The sequence below is a fragment of the Camelus ferus genome, chromosome 11 (genome assembly GCF_009834535.1).
Source record: "Camelus ferus isolate YT-003-E chromosome 11, BCGSAC_Cfer_1.0, whole genome shotgun sequence".
NCBI classification, from domain to species: Eukaryota; Metazoa; Chordata; class Mammalia; order Artiodactyla; family Camelidae; genus Camelus; species Camelus ferus.
The window spans coordinates 7,122,695-7,140,370 of NC_045706.1; the positions used below are offsets into that span (position 1 = coordinate 7,122,695).

The 17,676-nt window shown below is 46.8% G+C and overlaps 1 protein-coding gene across 1 annotated transcript; it reads left to right on the forward strand.

Annotated features, from left to right (window-relative positions):
- The first annotated feature begins 7,278 nt into the window (after positions 1-7,278).
- NKX1-2 (NK1 homeobox 2) lies at positions 7,279-11,491 on the forward strand. Its single transcript, XM_032490699.1, has 2 exons — positions 7,279-7,492; positions 9,149-11,491. Exons 1-2 carry the CDS (start codon positions 7,279-7,281, stop codon positions 9,871-9,873), a joined length of 939 nt encoding a protein of 312 aa, XP_032346590.1. The 3' UTR covers positions 9,874-11,491.
- Positions 11,492-17,676: the final 6,185 nt, after the last annotated feature.

Below are 17,676 nucleotides of genomic sequence, written 5' to 3' on the forward strand. Positions count from 1 at the left end.
TTTCCTCCCATCTCTTCTGTCCCTGCAGTTTTCTTTTGCAAAGAGCGTGGTCACCCAGTGTAAGAGCATAAGGTTGTTCCACAAATGCATGGGATTTTCCCTAAGGAAGTTGGAGCCATTGTAAAACCATACCTACATCTAAACATTTCTAGATCTTATTCTTATTTTCAACTTAGCCTGCACCACCTCTTAAGGTGGGGGGTTTCCAGTCTATCTTAATCAGACTGGGGAGCCTTGGGTTTATGCTGTTGGGCCACAGTTTATTCCTTTCAACTCTTCAACATGCTAAGCACCAGGTGCTAACAGGCTCAAAGACAAGTGCTGTGTGGCCCTGGCTTCAGGACTGTCTGAGGACCAGGCATTCTCTATCCCACACAGTGGGATAAAGGCTGTGGCGGTTAGGGAACTTTGACCCCGGCTAATTGAATTTCAGAACTGGGGAGGGGAGCAAGGGGAAAGTTGGGAAGGTCATAAGGCAATTTACAGAATCAAAGGAAATGCTCAGCAACCAGACCTCAGAAAGTACCAGAACCATGAGTTCCAGGAGTTGGAAATGGCCGATGGTTTCTTTCAGGCATTGTTACTAGATGAGGCAGCCTCAGGCCAGTGTCAGTCACTCTGCTTCAGATTCCGGGGCTGGGTGGGGGGCCTGATTGGTCCTGCAGGAGGCCACTCCCACCCGAGGCCCTCGATTGGCAGTCCCACCACTACTGCACGTAAGGGGGATATCTGAGCAAAGTAAAACTACCAGTCCCAGGAAAGGGGGTGAGGATGCCGATCCAGCGAAAGCAAGAGAAGTCCACCCAAGCCAGATGGACGCCTGTGGGAAGGAGCACCCGGCTCAGCCTGGACAGTCGGGAAGGCCTCACAGAAGAAACAGAACTTGAACAGAGGAGTCTTGAAGATGAAAGGAGGTTCCCAGATTGGCATGGGATAAAGAGAGCATTGCTGGAAAGACATGCACACAGGTCTGAGAGTGAGTTCTACCCAGGGCTCTTCCAACTGCCAGGATTAGAATGCCCCTCAGAGGTGTGTGGTGGTTAGTTTCATGTATCAACTCAGCTGGGCCATAGGTCAAATGTTGTTCTGAATATATCTGTGAGGGTGTTTTGGATGTAACTAATATTTAAACTGGCAGACTGAGCAAAGCAGATTGTCCTCCCTAATGTGGGTGGGCCTTATCCAATCAGTTGAAGGCCTGAATTGACCAAAAAGGCTAACCTTCCTCTGAGTAGGAGAATTCTTCCTGCCTGACAGCCTTCAAACTGGGACAATGACCCCCCTCCCCCACCCCCTGCTTTTCAAGTCAAATTGGAACACTGGCTGGCTCTTCCTGGGCTTTGAGCCTGCCAGCTCACCCAGATCTTAGGACTTGCCTGTCTTCATAATTGCATGAGCCAATTTCTTTTTAAAAAATAATCCCTTTGTATCCATCTCTATTTCCATCTCCATCTCTATCTCTATATCCTTTTGACCCGTTTTCCTTGTCCATTGGGCTCAAATACCCACCACTGGCAGGAAACATGCTCCGAGGGCTTAATTCCAACTCCTGGGAGAGGGATTTGACTGGTCCAGCTCAGCTGGTTAAGCTGGCTGCATAAGGCAGCCCAAGGAATAGGCTAGCCCATGGGTCAGGTGTCTATCCCCCCACAGCCTCCACCCAGCCCACTGCCCACTCACCAGCATCCAGGGGCTGGCCAGGGTCTCTGAGAAGGGAGCATGCGTGGGCAGGGGACCCACACACATCTCACCCAGAACACAGCCTGTCCAGGGACCAAGGCTGAACAGGCAGCTGGGTTAGATAGTCAAGAGCCTTGCATTCGGTGCTAACACCTTTAGTCTTTACCCCACAAACCACAGTAGCCATGGAAACACCGAAACAGTGAATCAGGTGAGCTCACTTGACAAATGCACAGTGGGGATGGCAGACTGCTGACCCACAGACCTGTTTCTGATAGCCTGTTTTTCAACATTTTGAATTAGTTACCAGCTTGAAAACTTTGGCGATGTCACATAAGAATTCAGATTTCCAATTTCTTTGGGGCAATACAGAGATCTGGCAGGACTGATCAGCCTTCCTGCAGGGTCACTGTGCACCGGGTGGAGGAGAAGCAGCCCCTCGAGTGGAATGAGGCCACTTCAGCCTGCCAGGGCCCTCAGCCAGCTGGCCTGCTTATGGAGGCGAAGGGCTGGAGTTTGCATACCTAAGTGAGGTGAAAAGCCTGTGGGCAGCAAGGCAAGGAGAACAGGGAAGAGAAGATTGAAGGCATGAAATCTGGGCACAGATGTGGGGACCAGAGGACTTTGTCACCTGCCTTGCAGGAGATCATCCAAGAATGATGGATCATATAGATCTTCATTCAACCAGGAAGCAGGTACTTCATACACTTGCCAAGTCCTGCCTTGCTCTCTTGTCTGTATTCTGCACGTGCCTCTCTTTGGAACAGAGCGTGAATGTGACATGTGATGCTCAGGGTCAGACAGAGCCCAGAAAGAGCCTGTATTCTGTCCTGACTCCTCTTGGCCTTGGCCTTCACCAGTTCCCTCCTCACATGGCCTCAGCTGGTCACTTGGCATTTTTTTCCACATTCTTTCTCCCAGTGGCAATTTTCTACTTTTCCAGATGCAATTTGGCTTGCCTGGCAATTCCCTCCTCTTGGACTCCTCCTGGGAATATCTTATAATGTTAGGAAATACTGAACACAAGAGCTTCCAAAACTGGATCCCAAAACCGGCACCACAGTATCCTCCCAGGCAGTGCTTGGGCTCAGTAATTTTCTCTGACGTCCTCTCCTTTATCCTGGATGTACGTAACTTTGAAGGAAAGCCATTTGATAAATATCTGCAACTGGATTTCACCTTGGGGCAGGAATGTGATTTCCTTGATAAGAACCTTGCTGAACCAGGCACTGAGATCTTGCTTCCTGGTTCAAGTCTCAGCTTCATCACTTCCTAGCTCTGGGATCGTGGGCAAGTTACTTTAGCTCTCTGAGCTTGGTTTTCACGACTGTCAATTAGGGATATAATAGTGCCTGCTTTGTAGGGTCATAAGGAGGGTTAAATGAAGTAACGCCAAATAAGCAAAAGGCTTAGCCAAGTGCCTGGTCCAGAGCAAGTGCCCAAGGAAGAACAGCTCTGATTGTTATTACTAATTGTCATTATCAGGATCAATTGACATGTATTCTACTTATCAATACTGCCCCCATTGCTTTATCACCTTCTCTGATGCTTCCTCCACATTTCTGAAATAAAGAAGTTGATTATTTTTTTAACTTGTTGATTTCCAAAAAGGAGTACTGATTCCTTAAAGCAAAATGTATTGCGTAAACATTTCAATTTTGGTTGCAGTCTGGGGACGGGTAGGAAGTCTACACTTTGAGCTTTCACAAATCAAAGTCTCTGAAGTAGGTTTTTAAAAGGAATATTTGCTATGCTTGGCAGCCAGAGTTCAAAGCCCTGGTGGGAAATGGTAAATGCTAGCCTTTAATTGTAAATGAACTCTCCAGCAACAAGGGGTATAAAGTCAAGCAAACATTTAACAACTGATTCTGCTGCTATCAGTAAGTAGTATCCTTTAAAAAGCCAGTGCCTCCCCACTCCCGTTCTGCAGACCATTTTTCGAGTTGAAGAAGTACATCTTGGGGAGAGCTGGCTGAGGTCAGGACTAATGGAGGTGCTCACACAGCTACACGCTGTTAACTTCTCTCCTCTGTCACCAAGCTGTGCCTTATGAAGCTGTCTCTTTGGCATCTATGTTCTACCCCATGGGCTGGCCCAAACTACAGGGTGTTACCTGGAGAATTTAAGTTGTATTTTATTTCAGGAACATAAGATTTTATCTAGGGTGCTTTAACACTGCTCATAATACTGCTCTCCCTCTGCATAAACTGTAAATTCTTTTCATTGTTAACTCTGGTCATGGCTCAGGCAGCATCTCCTCAAGTCTGTGCTGGAATTATAGGCCACTTTGTTTGTGGAATAGCACGGGAAGCTTGGCACCATTGATTTGCATCAGTGCCTCCAGAATAGCCTTTGCCTTCTCCTTAAAGATACTATCTAAACTGTGAAATTCATTAAATAGCCCCAGAAATGGATCAGGTTATTTAACACAACATCCCTAATGGCGCAATATCTCAGCTGTCTGCACTGATAGTGAACATTGTCTTGGATAGTGTTATCAGCCCAGGACACCCGCTATGAATATTGATCCCCAGCTTGTTACAGCCATCACTTGCCATCAGGACAGGTCAGGGATGGAACCCACCTAGCATCAAAGCAATTTAAAGACAGCACTCAGGCGGAATTTTAATGCCCACACTGAAAACACAAATCAACTCCATGCAGGGGGAAGGTGGCTTGCTGGATATGGATGTGGATCACTTATTATATAGGAACCCCTTGTGTATAAATACACATGGTAGATATGGATATATTTATCATATAGGAAGCCCTTGTGGATAAATACGCCCGAGAGGACATTATCGAGTCAACATGCCACCAAATTGTTCCTACAGGAAGTCTCACTGCCTTCTGGTCATTTACAAAGCAGGTGGCCAGAAAAACAATTCCCTAAGGCAGCCCCTCCTCTCACCAAATTGAAGGATTTAGCCTGTTCTTTGGGTGGGGCATTTCTCTTTAAGTTGGGTGAGTAAGAGGATGCATTTCTATTCCTTCAGTATTGATGGGAGACACTGTGATGTTTCCTGTGTCATCTGTCTCCAGGAGCCAAGTATTGAGTGCAAGGGTTCACATGAGCTTGTCCTGCACTGAACACACATATCAGAAATATAGGAAAAATAAAGGACAATGGGGGGAGAAAAAGATAATTAATAGAGGGAGCTCTGAAAGATTCAGTCTTAAAGCCATGGGTCTTATGTGGTCTTGACTTTCCAATTTTTGCTTCTCCTCTTTCTGCTCCCTTTCCCCCTATATTTAATACCTGTGGACCTCAAAGGACAGATATTTTTGGAGACAATTGATAAAGTGAAATGAAAATGATCTGGGTTTGGGCTGCCCCTTGGTTGTCTGTGGCTTCCCTGTCCCCCTGGGTTGGGAGTATGGGGTGCCCCCGGGAATACCGGCTCACCTTCCCGTGGAAGTGGCCTCGATATTTCTTACAGGAGAACAGATAAGAGAGGGGCCATGGGAAGCCAGAAATGTCCACCTGGAGCTACCTTAAAGAGGTCTATTTCTAGCTACCCTGAAGAATCTAAATGAGAAAACATGAATGTGGTGGGGAAAAGTAAAGGAGGGCTAGGATCAGTGGGGAGGGAGAGAGAATGAAAAGAAAGTTTAAAAAAAAAAAAGTCAAGTGAGAACTGGGTGAGAAAGAGTTGTCAAAACAAAAAATAAACTACCCTATCTGTGATCTGGAAGGTCCTGTGATTTGAAATCAAGGTTCCTGGGTGGGTATCACCGTTTAGAGCCACCATGACTTTCTCTGGTTTTGACAAGTTGTGCACTCCCTCTGGTGGGAGGTGGTCCGGGGGCTTGGGCAGAGCACTTCCTTTCCTGATTTCCTTTTAAAGCACAATCCATCTCGTCTTTAGGACTGGAGCTGGCATGAATTTCGGCAGGGCTTTAAAGTCCCCAGGGAATACAGTAGCCACCTCTGGGAGGGGTCCCAAGGTTTGAATGAAAAAAGCTCCCAGGAGCTGGCCCTTGAGGCCTTCTCATCTATAACAGATGGGATTAGCCGCGCCCCCCCACCCCGCCCCCTGCACTTTAATGAGAAGGGTTCTCCTCCCCTTCCTACTCCTACCTGCTTCGACAATGTTAATTGCCAAGTCATTGTTTGGAAACCCCATGGGGCAGGGAAGAAAGGAACAGCAGCCTTAGAGGTGGTTCTAGGCAGAGGGGTGGGAGAAGCCTCAGAATTTGCCGCTGAGATAAATGCTTAGCGCTTACAGACTGCTCCCCAAGTGACAAAAGGGAAAAAGAAACGTTAAGAAGGGCGTGGCAGGTGGAAGCTTCACCAAGGACTGATGGGCACTATCCCACCAGACTTGGTGGGCAGGTAGAAGCCGATTCAATCATCCCTGTTCTCTGACCTTAAATCCAAACCAGATAAGCACCTTTTAACCTTTTTTCTTTTTAGGTCAACTGGGAGGGTGGGTGTCAAAATGCAAGATTCCCAGGGACCCAATATTTGTTGCAAATGATCAAATCTGTGACTCTGAAGAATGCCTGAAGGGCACCTGGGACTGAGCTTGGTGTCTCCGCAGGCCGGGGCTGCCACCCTCAGCTGGCTCACCTGCCCTTACCAGGGCTTCTCACCTGGCTGTGAGACCCCAACCTGCCAAGGTTTCCAAAGCGGTGCGGCATTTTGGCAGGGGCTCAGACTTCTCTCCAAAACCCTTGCTGCTCCCTGACCTAGCTAGGCTCCAGGATGGAAGGGAAAGCCTCTGACGCAGTGCAGGACTTTCGCTGTTTCCTAGAGAGCAGAACGTACTGAAAAGAATATTGGTCCGAGAAGGGAGACCTGGGTTCGAATCCTGACTCTTATCACCAACCAACAGTGACCCTGGGCAATGGCACTTCTTATCTCACTTCTTATCTTTGAACCTTAGTTTACTCTTCTTAAAACGGGGCCAATAGTCCTGTCAGGCCACGCCCACTTCACAGGGATGCTTAGAGGACCAAATGAGATCGTGCAAACCGATGAGCTTTGTAAACTGCGAGAACACGAGAGCTTTTAAATCCAAGGTGACCAGGTCTGAGGCTACTACTGTGATTCACTGGCGAGGCATAAGTTCTGAACGTTACCTTGAAGTAATCACTGCTGGCCTCAGTCGCATCCCCAGTCAAAGGCGGGTGCACTGCGGGAGGCGAGAAATCCAAGCCCAAGTCAGAGTGCGTGTGTTGGGGGAATCTCCCAATGAAGGCGTTCGGACTTCCCTTCCTCGCGCACCCTGACTCCCGGCAGGTTGGGAGGAGGCGCGCGTAGCCGGCGGCGCTGTCCGGCCGGGCGCGCGCACCGGGCGCAGCAAGGCGCCCCCTCGCCTGGGCAAGAAGGCCCCGCAAGGCGCGGGGCAGTCTTGGGGCTGCTGCGGGAGCGCCCTGCACGTGGAGGGGACCTGGGTAGTGCAAGTGCCAATCCGCGCGCAGCACCCCGCGGCTCTCTCCCCGCTCCGCCTCCAAGCCCCCCTCCCCAGCTTCACTTGGCCGCCTCGACCTTCCTAGCGGCTGAGAGTTGCCGCCGAGTCACAGGCGAAGGCAAGCCTGAGCGAGGCCACCCCGGAACCCGCGCCGCCGGCCTCCGGCCTGCGGGCGGCGGGCATGCTGGCATGGCAGGACGGCGGGGCCAAGGCGGCTCCTTCCCACCACAAGATCTCCTTCTCCGTTCTGGACATCCTGGATCCTCAGAAATTTACCCGCGCTGCGCTCCCGGCCATGCGCCCTACTCCCCTGGAAGCCAAGAAAAGTTTGGCAGAGGCGGAAGCAGGGAACGACGCCAGCCAGGGGGACCCAGCTGGGCAGCGAGAGATGCCTGGTAAGGATGCGAATTGGCGCACAGCCCTGGAAAGCCCCAGCCTAGATGATGCGATGGTAAGGCGGGGGATTGGGGGGGGGACAGCTGTGGACCGGTGAGTAGCCCTTAGAGGCATCTTCCCCAACGCGAGAAGGCGTATAGGACGAGTCGTGAAGTGCAGCCCCTGTCTCGTAATTAAGCTGAGGTTAAAAAGAAGGCCCCTAGCATCACGGGTCAGGGATTTACCACAGAAGCCTGTCCCTGCTCACCTGCTAAGCGAGTAAGCAGTCCAGCTCTGATTTACTCTGAGTGGAAACTAATAGTTACACAGCACCCACCTTATCCAGGCTCATTCATTTATTGGGCATGTAATGCGCCTGCCACATTCCAGGACCTGGGCTAGAGACTGGGATGAAAGTCATGAAAAACTTCAGAACCTGCGAGGTAGACAGCATCACCTCCACTTTCTGGATCAGGGGGCTGAGGCTAAATCATGTGTCCAGGGTCTTAGCAGGCTGTGAGGTCCGGTTTAGAAACCCAGTGCCCACTTCCAACCATCCAAATACAGCTGTAGAGACTCCGCCCTACATGCTCACTCGCCCCAGATCCTGTCTTCGACTAGGCTGGGGTTGGGGTAGGTGGGGTGGGGTGATGGGATGCTTTTGGTCCTTTCTCCCGGAAACCCTTTTTGACTTAACTCCTAACTTCGGTGGACACCTGATGAGGGGTCCAGGAAAGTTTGTGCCTGAAAGGAAAGACAAAAGATAGCAGGACTCAAGCTGGGTAAGGCACGAAGTTCCCTGGAGGGACGCCAAAGGTCAGAGGCACAGATCTGGGAGAGGCTTGATGTCTCGGCCTCCCGCCCCGCTCACTTCTCCTCCCCAAGTTTTGTGGTGATTGTCTGGGGCTCTTGGCGCCTCTGGCGGCTGGGCTTGGGCCTGGATGGTCCGCCTGGTAATTGTTCGGATCGCCCCTCGCAGGGGCTGAGCTCCCCTTCCCCCACCCCCATGATCGATATTCTATTACTGGCGCCTGCATATCTCCTGCCCGCAGCTTGCGGGTACCGACTTCAAACCCCCTTTCCCTGTCTGATCCTAATATTGTTCGATTAAAACTTACCTTTAATAGATGACATCTATCGATCCGGCCCCGCACAAATCTGAAACTCTATTAACACGGCAGGAGAGAGAAGATGGGAAAGAGAGAATTTCACTTTAAAAGAGAGGAGGGGGCGCTTAATAACTTCATTTTTAATTGCTAGGAGTTCCAGGCCAAAATAGGCTTCTAGGGACTGGGAGATACAGCCCTAAACGCACTTGACATCTTGAGCCTTAATGTACAACGATACTATAAGGTTGTCCAACCTTATGGTAGTTATTTTTTCTTAATGCGGGGTGTCATTCATTCATTCATTCAAAATACACTTCTTAGACGTCTACTACCTGGTAGATGAGTAAAGGGACACTGCACCCCTAAACCCCAACTCCTGGGGAGGACTTGCAACTCCATGGGGTCCTGGGGATGGGGGGGGGTGGTAGCGGGTAGCGGGGAGAAGGGCAAAGCTGAGGTCTGGATTGGGGAGAGAGCTGCATGCTCTGAGGAGGATAAGGAAAGGTCTGTGGACCCGGAAGGGCCGGGTCGTTCCGGGCTCCTGATCACGGTCCCCTTCTTCTCTAGATGCTGCGGGCCGAGGCGCGGGCGCGGGGTCCCCCCTGGAGGGCTCGGAGGCGGAGGACGCGGAGGAGGAGGAAGACGTGGAGGACGTGGGGAGGCGGCGGCCGCAGCGGGCCGCGCGCCTGCAGGCGGGCCCCGCGCGCTCCCCCGAGGCGCGGGCCGAGGCACTGGCGGCGGCGGAACGCAGCACGTGCGGCCTCGCGGCCTCCCCAGGCTCGCCCGGCTCCCCACGGCCCCGGCGCCGGCGAGCCGAGCCCAACTGCGCCAAGCCGCGGCGCGCGCGCACCGCCTTCACCTACGAGCAGCTTGTGGCCTTGGAGAACAAGTTCCGGGCGACGCGCTATCTGTCTGTGTGCGAGCGCCTGAACCTCGCGCTGTCGCTCAGCCTCACTGAGACGCAGGTCAAAATTTGGTTCCAGAACCGCAGGACCAAGTGGAAGAAGCAAAACCCCGGCGCCGAGGGCGCGGCGCAGGTGGGAGGTGGCGCGCCCCAACCCGGAGCGCCCGGGGCTGCGGCTGGGGCGGGCGGCAGCGGCGCGGGGGGCAGTCCAGGTCCGCCCGGCCCGGGCGCGCTGCCTTTCCAGACTTTCCCCTCATACTCCACGGCAAGCGTCCTCTTCCCCACCGCCACCTCCTTCCCGCTGACGGCCGCCGCCGCCTCCGGGGGCTCCTTCGCGCCCTTCCTCGGGCCCTCCTACTTGACCCCTTTCTACGCCCCTCATCTGTGAACCCGGAGCCCCTCGGGCCCCACTTCGTCAGGACTCACGAGTCACTGGAGTGGACTTGTGGTCCCCACCCCGCGGAGCTGCACCGATGCGCAGGGACCGCCCCCTCCCGGTGCGCGGGTGTCTGCACGCCCCTTCCATTCCAAACTGCCAGGAGGCGCCGCCAGAGGGCCGGGAGAGGCCGCCCGCCGACTCCTAGCCGCGCGCCTTCCCGCCGCGCGGAACCCCTGAATCCACGCGGTCCGTGAGAGGGAGCCAAGGATCTGCCATCTTTAAGTGTCCAGAGACTGAGGCTGTTCTCAAGCCTTCCCGTTTATGGACCTTGTTCTTCACTTTTGGTCAGGCTTAATTCCGTTCAAGGGCTCTTTTTGAGGGCCTGGGTATTCCGCTCGGGGCTCACAGAGCGGCGGGGATGGAGGCACCCGGAGCCAAGCCCCGCCCTCCAGTTGCTCAAACCTAGGGTGTAATTTTCAAAGATTTTGGCTCACTCAGAGGGTAAGGCGCTTTCCCTTCTCAAAGCAGACTGTTTCCCATTTCATACTTAATTATTGGCCCAAACCCAGCGATTCCTCCCAAATACTGAACAAAGTTGGAGAGAGCTGAGTCTGTGAACCACACTGCCGCCGTGAAATGGACAATTTTTTAAATGCATAAAACTCTACATTTTTAGATCTTCATTTAAGATTCGGACTTGAGCGCAATTCTTGTTCCAAGCAGTCTCTCCACAGGCTATTCCTGAGAAAATGGGTACCTTATTTTTCTGAGAAGACCAGAAATTCGTGCTGGGAAATGCAACACCTATATAGCTAGACTTGCCTGCTAAAGTAGTTCAGCACCACTGCAAGTTTTGAGAGCAGCTTTGACAAACCACGGCAGTGGCCCCAAAGGCATAAAAATGATTAACAAAGGGACCAATGGCTCTGCTAAAATCTTGAGGTCTGTGCATGAGACTGCCCATCTTGATTTGCAGTATTTGATCCTGTAAAACTTCGGTCCTGGCTAATGTCTCTGTCCCGGTAAGTCCTAGGCTTTCAACAGTGATCAAAGCTGGGAGAGAGTTAGCTTCTCCAGCACACACGGCGTCATGAATTGGACTTTTATTTCTTTTTTTTTATATAAGCACAAACTCAACATTATTAGAGCTTCATCTAAGATTCTGACTTGAAAGATACTCTGTTCCACACAGACTCTCCGTGATGGTATGGTGAACAAGCAAAAGGTTGTAAGGGGCTGTGAAAGAAATAATTATTGGGTGTAACAAGCTACCATGGAAGTAAAAAGTATTTTCATAATTGATTCAACTGCAAGAACTTAATATATGGACGTGAATTCTGCTAATTTTATTATCTCCCTAAAGAATTAGTTCTATAAAATTCTCTTGCCAGCTTTGTTTGGAATACTCTTCCTTTAGTTTTTTATGTAAAATGATTTGCAGCCCATATCTCAGAAACCCAGACCGCCCAACTAGGTCATGTATGTTTCACTCTCACCTTTATTTGATGACTTGAGGCCCGGAAATATCTATATGGATACCATATTCCTTGCTATTTCTTGGCATCCCATGTCATTAATAGTTAAATTTAATGATCAATGGCTTCTTATAAAGTAAAAGCACACTGTTTGGTATTATGAACTTGAAATAGCTACTTGTATTATTAGGATGAGAAAATACCCTCCCTTTCTTACAAATTAAATGAAGACTTCATATTCATGTGACTCTCATAAGATCTGAGAATATGTATTATTTAATTATAATTTATTAATTAGACTCTTTTCCCTCTATTCTAGAGAAGAAAAGTGTCCCCAAACAAGGCATTATAATTTTCTAAAAGACAACGGATGCCAGATGTAGTAGAAAATATTATTCACTTTGCATGTTGATAAACACTCCCTCAGTGACTATTCCTTGGTTTCTCAAAAGCAACATTCCACGTATCATGAACAGGCAATTCAGGTGCACAGAGGCAAGATATGTAACAAAGAAGCCGAATTTCTGTAAGACATGGGAAACATTCCATTCCTCTCAGATACCAGAATCCAGGACTCCAGTTGAAGAGAGGAACTAGGGAGGGAAGTGGGAGGCTTATCTGTCTGTGGACTAGCATGAAGTTCTGTAATTCCTGACCTTTGTCGTTTCTACACGTTTTAACGAGTAATGCTCGAAGTATGTGACTTTGGACTTCTGCTGCTTTAAAAGGCCCAGTGGCTTTCCAACCAAATCCTGACACTCAGTCTATTGACGTGTTTGTCTAATAAATTTTGTTTGTAATAATTTCTGGCTTATTTCTTGTCCTCCATTAGCGAACCTTTTAAATAATTATATAATAGTCAGAGGTTGTATGCATGTATTCCCCCCACCCCCCTACCCCCACCGCTAGCCTTGAGGGTATTTCTACTCCAATGCTACTTTCTTAAGTCATCCTTTTCAGACCCTTGCTAGATACACACACAGTGGTTCCATTTGCAGGCAGTATACACAAACACATTTAGGGCCATTTTTCATAGCAAAAGCAAAGCATCTTTACAGAATTTTAACTAGTGGCTACAAATTAAATCAACACCAGATTTCTAGGACATTAACTTCTAGCTTTACTTTACAAGTTCTTAATACCCCATAAAGGCTCTTGCAGATAAATTTTCAGACTTGGGGCATCCACTGGTCATAAATTTTTGATGTTAAAAATGACCATTTTAGATTCCCACTTGAAACCATATAGCCAGGGAACCTCATTTAAAGGAGTGACTAGAAGTATTTCTTACATTGAGAGACCCCTATCCATTTTATGGGCACATATCAACTTAGTGTACTTGTTTTTTAAGAAATAACTCTTAGGAACCTATTTAACTAGCTTTTAAAGTTTTGAGTAGACTAACAGAAGTGCTTCAATAAATAATAAGTACATTTAAAAATGTAATTCCATCTTAGGTCAATTAAAGGCAAGCATCTAAGAGTCTACGAGGAAGTGGGAAGACACAAATTCAGAAAAAGAAAAACAGGGAAAGAGAAACAGAAAGTGCCCCCTCTTCCCTCCAGCGTGAGGAAAACTCAGAAGGAACGAGGCTGTGGAGAGAAAGGGGGAGACACTCAGTGGGAGATACCCAAAAGGGTCGCTTTTGCTTCACCCAACACCTGGTTCCCCTGGGCTGTGGTTTTCAAGGACTACAGGTAAGGTCCCTGGCCCCGGAGTGGCTGGGTTCAAAGCCACCTCCACCCCTCAGTCGATATGTGAACTTGGCAAGTTCCCCAGTGTCTCGGGCTCAGTTTCCTTACCATAGTGTCCGGCTCAGAGGACTGAAGAGAGGACTAAACGTGAGCTTGTGTGGGAGGCACTTAGCTTAGTGCCTGACACAATGAGGTAGTTATTATCCCAGCTGAAGCTGCAAAGGACACTAAAGATGCCGAACGTAGCCCAACCACCTCCTCTACAAAACTTTTATGGCAGTGTAATAAATGCAGAACTGAATATATCAGATGTGTACAGCTTGGTGTGTATCCACAAACAGTACCCAGATCAAGAACAGAACATTGCAAGCACCCTGAGCCCCGCCCCTGTGCCACCTTCCCATGCCTCCCTCCCCAAGGGTGACCACTATCCTACTTCTAACAGCATAGTAGCTAATGCCTGTTTTTTCCTTCTAATTATAAAAATTGAATCCTACAGTCTGTTCTTTTTTGTGTCCGGCTTTCTTTGCTCAACATTATTTGTGATTTTCGTCCATGTTGTGTATAGTTGTAGACTATTTATTTCTATTACTGTTGGCACATTACTGTAAACACCTGCCACAATTTATCTATCCACTCTACTGTTGATGGGTGATCAAATACATTTTGCCATTTTGATTAAACAGTCTTATACGTATCTTCTGGCAAATACATCTTCATGTTTCCTTTGGGAATACATCTCGGAGTGGGGTTACTGGGTATGCATAAGTCTAGCTTTAGTAGATACTGCCAATCAGTTCTCCAGTTGTTGAAATTTATGTTCCCACCTGCAATGGGTAGAGTTCCTGGTGTTCCACATCCTTCTAGGATTGACCACCTTTTTTATTCCAATGATTCTATAAAGCACGTAGTAGTATCACATTTGCATTCCAATGTTCATTTCCTGATGGGTAGTGATGTTTACTCTCTCTTCATATGCCTATTATTGGCCACTTGGTATCTGTTTTGGTGAAATGTAATCAGCCCTTCTGCCCACTGGTTAACTCTCTCATTTACTGGTGAATAAACTGAGTCAAAGAGAGGAGGAGACTTGCCCAAGGTCACGCATCTGGTAAGAAAAGAGCAGAGCCTGAAACCTGAGCCTAATAACCCCAGAGTGATTTAAATTGTATGTGGGGCTGCCAATCATGTAAAATGTTTGGTAAAAAAAAAAAATTGTTTTAAATGATCTGAGAGCTATTTGGCATTATGTCATTACAGGTCAAGAGTCAGTTTTGGAAAGAAAGGGCATCTGTTGTTGCTTCCTCACTCTCGTCCTTTCTTCCTGCCACACCCTGTCCTGAGCACCCATTTTGTGCCACCAACTGTTCTGGATGATGGGAATTTATTAAGGCAAATGATGTCCCAGGCACAGGGATAATTCCAGTTTGTGTATTCCTTTCCTTTCCTACGACTACAGTGGTTTGTGGAGTGAAAAGAGTACGGCCCTTTATTTCCTCTCTCCACCACATACTAACTCTGCAATCTGGGGTTGGTTTCCTAAATTTTTTAAGCTTCTGAGAGGCACACAGTATGTGCTCAGTAAATGTTAAGGTTCTTCCTGCCAATTTATAAACTAGTGTATTTAGGTAACTGCAGGGCTTGGAGCTGGGCCCCAAAGCGGAAACTGCATTTTAAATAAACCACTCTCCCAGGAAGCAGCTGATCACATGCAGGGGGCCTCCTCTGCAGGACTTCCCCTGGCCAAGAACACTAGGGGTAGGAGTCAGTCTGCACAAAAAAGCTGAGTGGGCTATCTTGTAAAATTACTTATTTTAAAAAATCAATTCCCTTCTTGGGACCTATTTTCTTTTATCTGTAGTAATACATTTACAAAAGGGGCTAATGTTCTCCTTGCTTCTAAATAACCTGCAGATCATAGAAAGTAGAAGGGGCTGGATCTGGGGGAAATTTAGACACCACTTTCAGAAGTCCATACTCATGACTAAAATTGTCACAAATATGCAGGAAGGTTTTAAAATAACTGTTAAAAGGAAAGTTTCATCACTTTTTGAAAGTTCTATTCTTTCACTAACGTATTTTTTTCTAAGAGGATCTAGTTTTGCACAGGGGGCTTTTTTTGGTACATCATCATGGCTGACTAAGTCCCTTTAAGTTCTCAGGAATTCAGGATACTTAAGTCCTCCACATCTCTACAGGGAGAATAAAGCTAACCAACTCTACTTTGATCCTAAAAAGCTCCTACTATCTCCAAGAAGGATTTTTTTTTTTCAAATTGAAATATAGTCAATTTACATATCGTGTTAGTCTCTGGTGTATGGTATGGGGATTCAGTTACACACACATATATATTATTTTTCATTAGAGATTACTACAGGATATTGAATATAGTTCCCTGTGCTATACAGTAGGACTTTGTTATCCAAGCAAGATTTTGATGGAATGTTTTTTAAACACGTTTGAAAAAAAAGGTTGGGGGAGGGAAATAGCTCAGTAGAGATGCATATTTAGCATGCACAAGGTCCTGGGTTCAATCCCCAGCACCAACATTAAAAATAAATAGATAGATAGATTAAAAAATTCAAGCTGATCTCCAATTTAAAGTTAGTTTCCTTCCATATAAGCCAATTCAGTAATTGGTAAATAGCAGCTAATAACAACTATTCTAGAAATAACAAAAAGATAACATGTCTTGTGTGATAAATTTATAAGCTGACTTATTAAAAATACCTTACACTTCCACTCATCAATTGATGTGCACTTAGGATGCTTCCATATCTTGGCAATTGTAAATAACATGGCTATAGGATTCCCTTTTCTCCACATCCTTGCCAACATTTATTATTGGTTCCCTTTTGGATGATGGCCATTCTGACAGGTGTGAGATGATATCTCATTGTGATTTTGATTTGCATTTCCCTGATAATTAGTGATGCTGAGCAACTTTCCATGTTCCTGTTGGCCACCTGCACTTCCTCTTTTGGAAAAATGTCCGTTCAGTTCTGCCCATATTTTAAATGGGTTGGTTGGTTGGTTGTTTTTAATTGAACTACAGTTGATTTAAAATGTTGTATTAGTTTCTGGTGTACAGCATGGATGGACTTGGAGGGCATTATGCTAAGTGAAATAAGTCAGACAGAGAAACACAAATACTGTAAGGTATCACTTACATGTGGAATCAAAAAAGTACAACAAACTAGTGAATATAACAGAAAAGAAACAGACTCACAGATGTAGAGAAGGAACTAGTGGTTACCAGTGGGGACAGGGGAGAGGGAGGGGCAATATAGGGATGGAGGATTAAGAGGTACAAACTAACAGGTATAAAATAAGCTACAAGGATGTGTTGTACAACATGGGGAATGTAGCCAGTATTTTATAATAACTATAAATGGAGTATAACCTTTAAAAATTGTGAATTACTATACTATATGCTTGTAACATATAATATTGTACATCAACTATACTTTAATTTTAAAAATATGATATTGTAAAATAAATACATAAATAAATTAAAAATTAAAATTAAAAAAATGGCACTTTTAACCACACCCAGGCCATCCACAGCACAGAATACATGAGCTCATCACATAGTCTTTCCAAAGTGCTTCTCAACTTCGTGTGGCGTTTGGGTGAATTGGATCTGGGTGAGGCTTGGCCTCTATATGCAATTTTGATGTTATCGTTCCATTTCTGACACGGTATTATCATAGCATTTTGAAAAAGGAATTTACATTCCATTCATTTCAATCATACAATAAATTTTACCTACATTAAGAAAAAACAAAAACTTACACTGAGGTCTGCGGCGGTGTGGTCTTCATCTTCGTAGTTCCTCCCCGCCATCGTGGGGTCTGCCCTTTGGCACCCAGCAAACTACAGAAGCAAGGACTGGCTCCTCAAAAACAAAAAACAAAACCTTATATTGAATCACACTTCTAAATCTCCCAAAATACTAAGTTTTTTTTTAATTGTGGAAAAAATATACATAAAATTGACCAGTTTAACCATTATAAGGGTTTGATTTAGAGGCATTAAGTAGATTTACAACCTGTGCCCACTGAGTAGTTACTATTTGTGCTGCTGCCCTCCTCACTCCCCCAACCCCTGGCAGTCACTAATCTGCACTCTCTATGGAGTTGCCTCTTCTGTATATTTCATATAAATGGGAGCATATAATATGTGGCTTTTCGTGTCTTCACTGAGCATAATGTTTTTAAGGTTCATCCATATCGGAGCTTGTGTATGTCATTGCTTTTAATGGCTGAATAACAAGCTAATTGTATGGATAGACAATATTTTGTTTATCTGTTCATCAGCCTGATGGACATTTGGGTTGTTTCTACCTTTTAGCTATCTTGAATACTACTGCTATGGACATTCATGTACTAGTTTTTGTTTAAACGCCTGTCTTCAGTTTTTTAGGATGTGTAACTAGGAATGGAATTGCTGGGTCATATGGTAATTCCATATTTAATTTGTTGAGGAGCTGCCAAACTATTTTCATCTGTATCATTTTACATTTCCTGCAGCAGTGTAGGAGGGTTCCAATTTTTCTGCATCCTCACCAATGTTCTTCTTCTTCTCCTTCTTCCTCTTCCTCTTCTTCTTCCTCTTCTTCCTCTTCCTCCTCTCCTCCTCTT

Bases quoted from the DNA above. Each gene is read 5' to 3' on its own strand.
- NKX1-2 (XM_032490699.1), top strand. From the start codon at position 7,279: ATGCTGGCATGGCAGGACGGCGGGGCCAAGGCGGCTCCTTCCCACCAC. The intron at 7,493-9,148 runs GTAAGGATGCGA...CTTCTTCTCTAG, and splicing joins TGGGCAGCGAGAGATGCCTG to ATGCTGCGGGCCGAGGCGCG.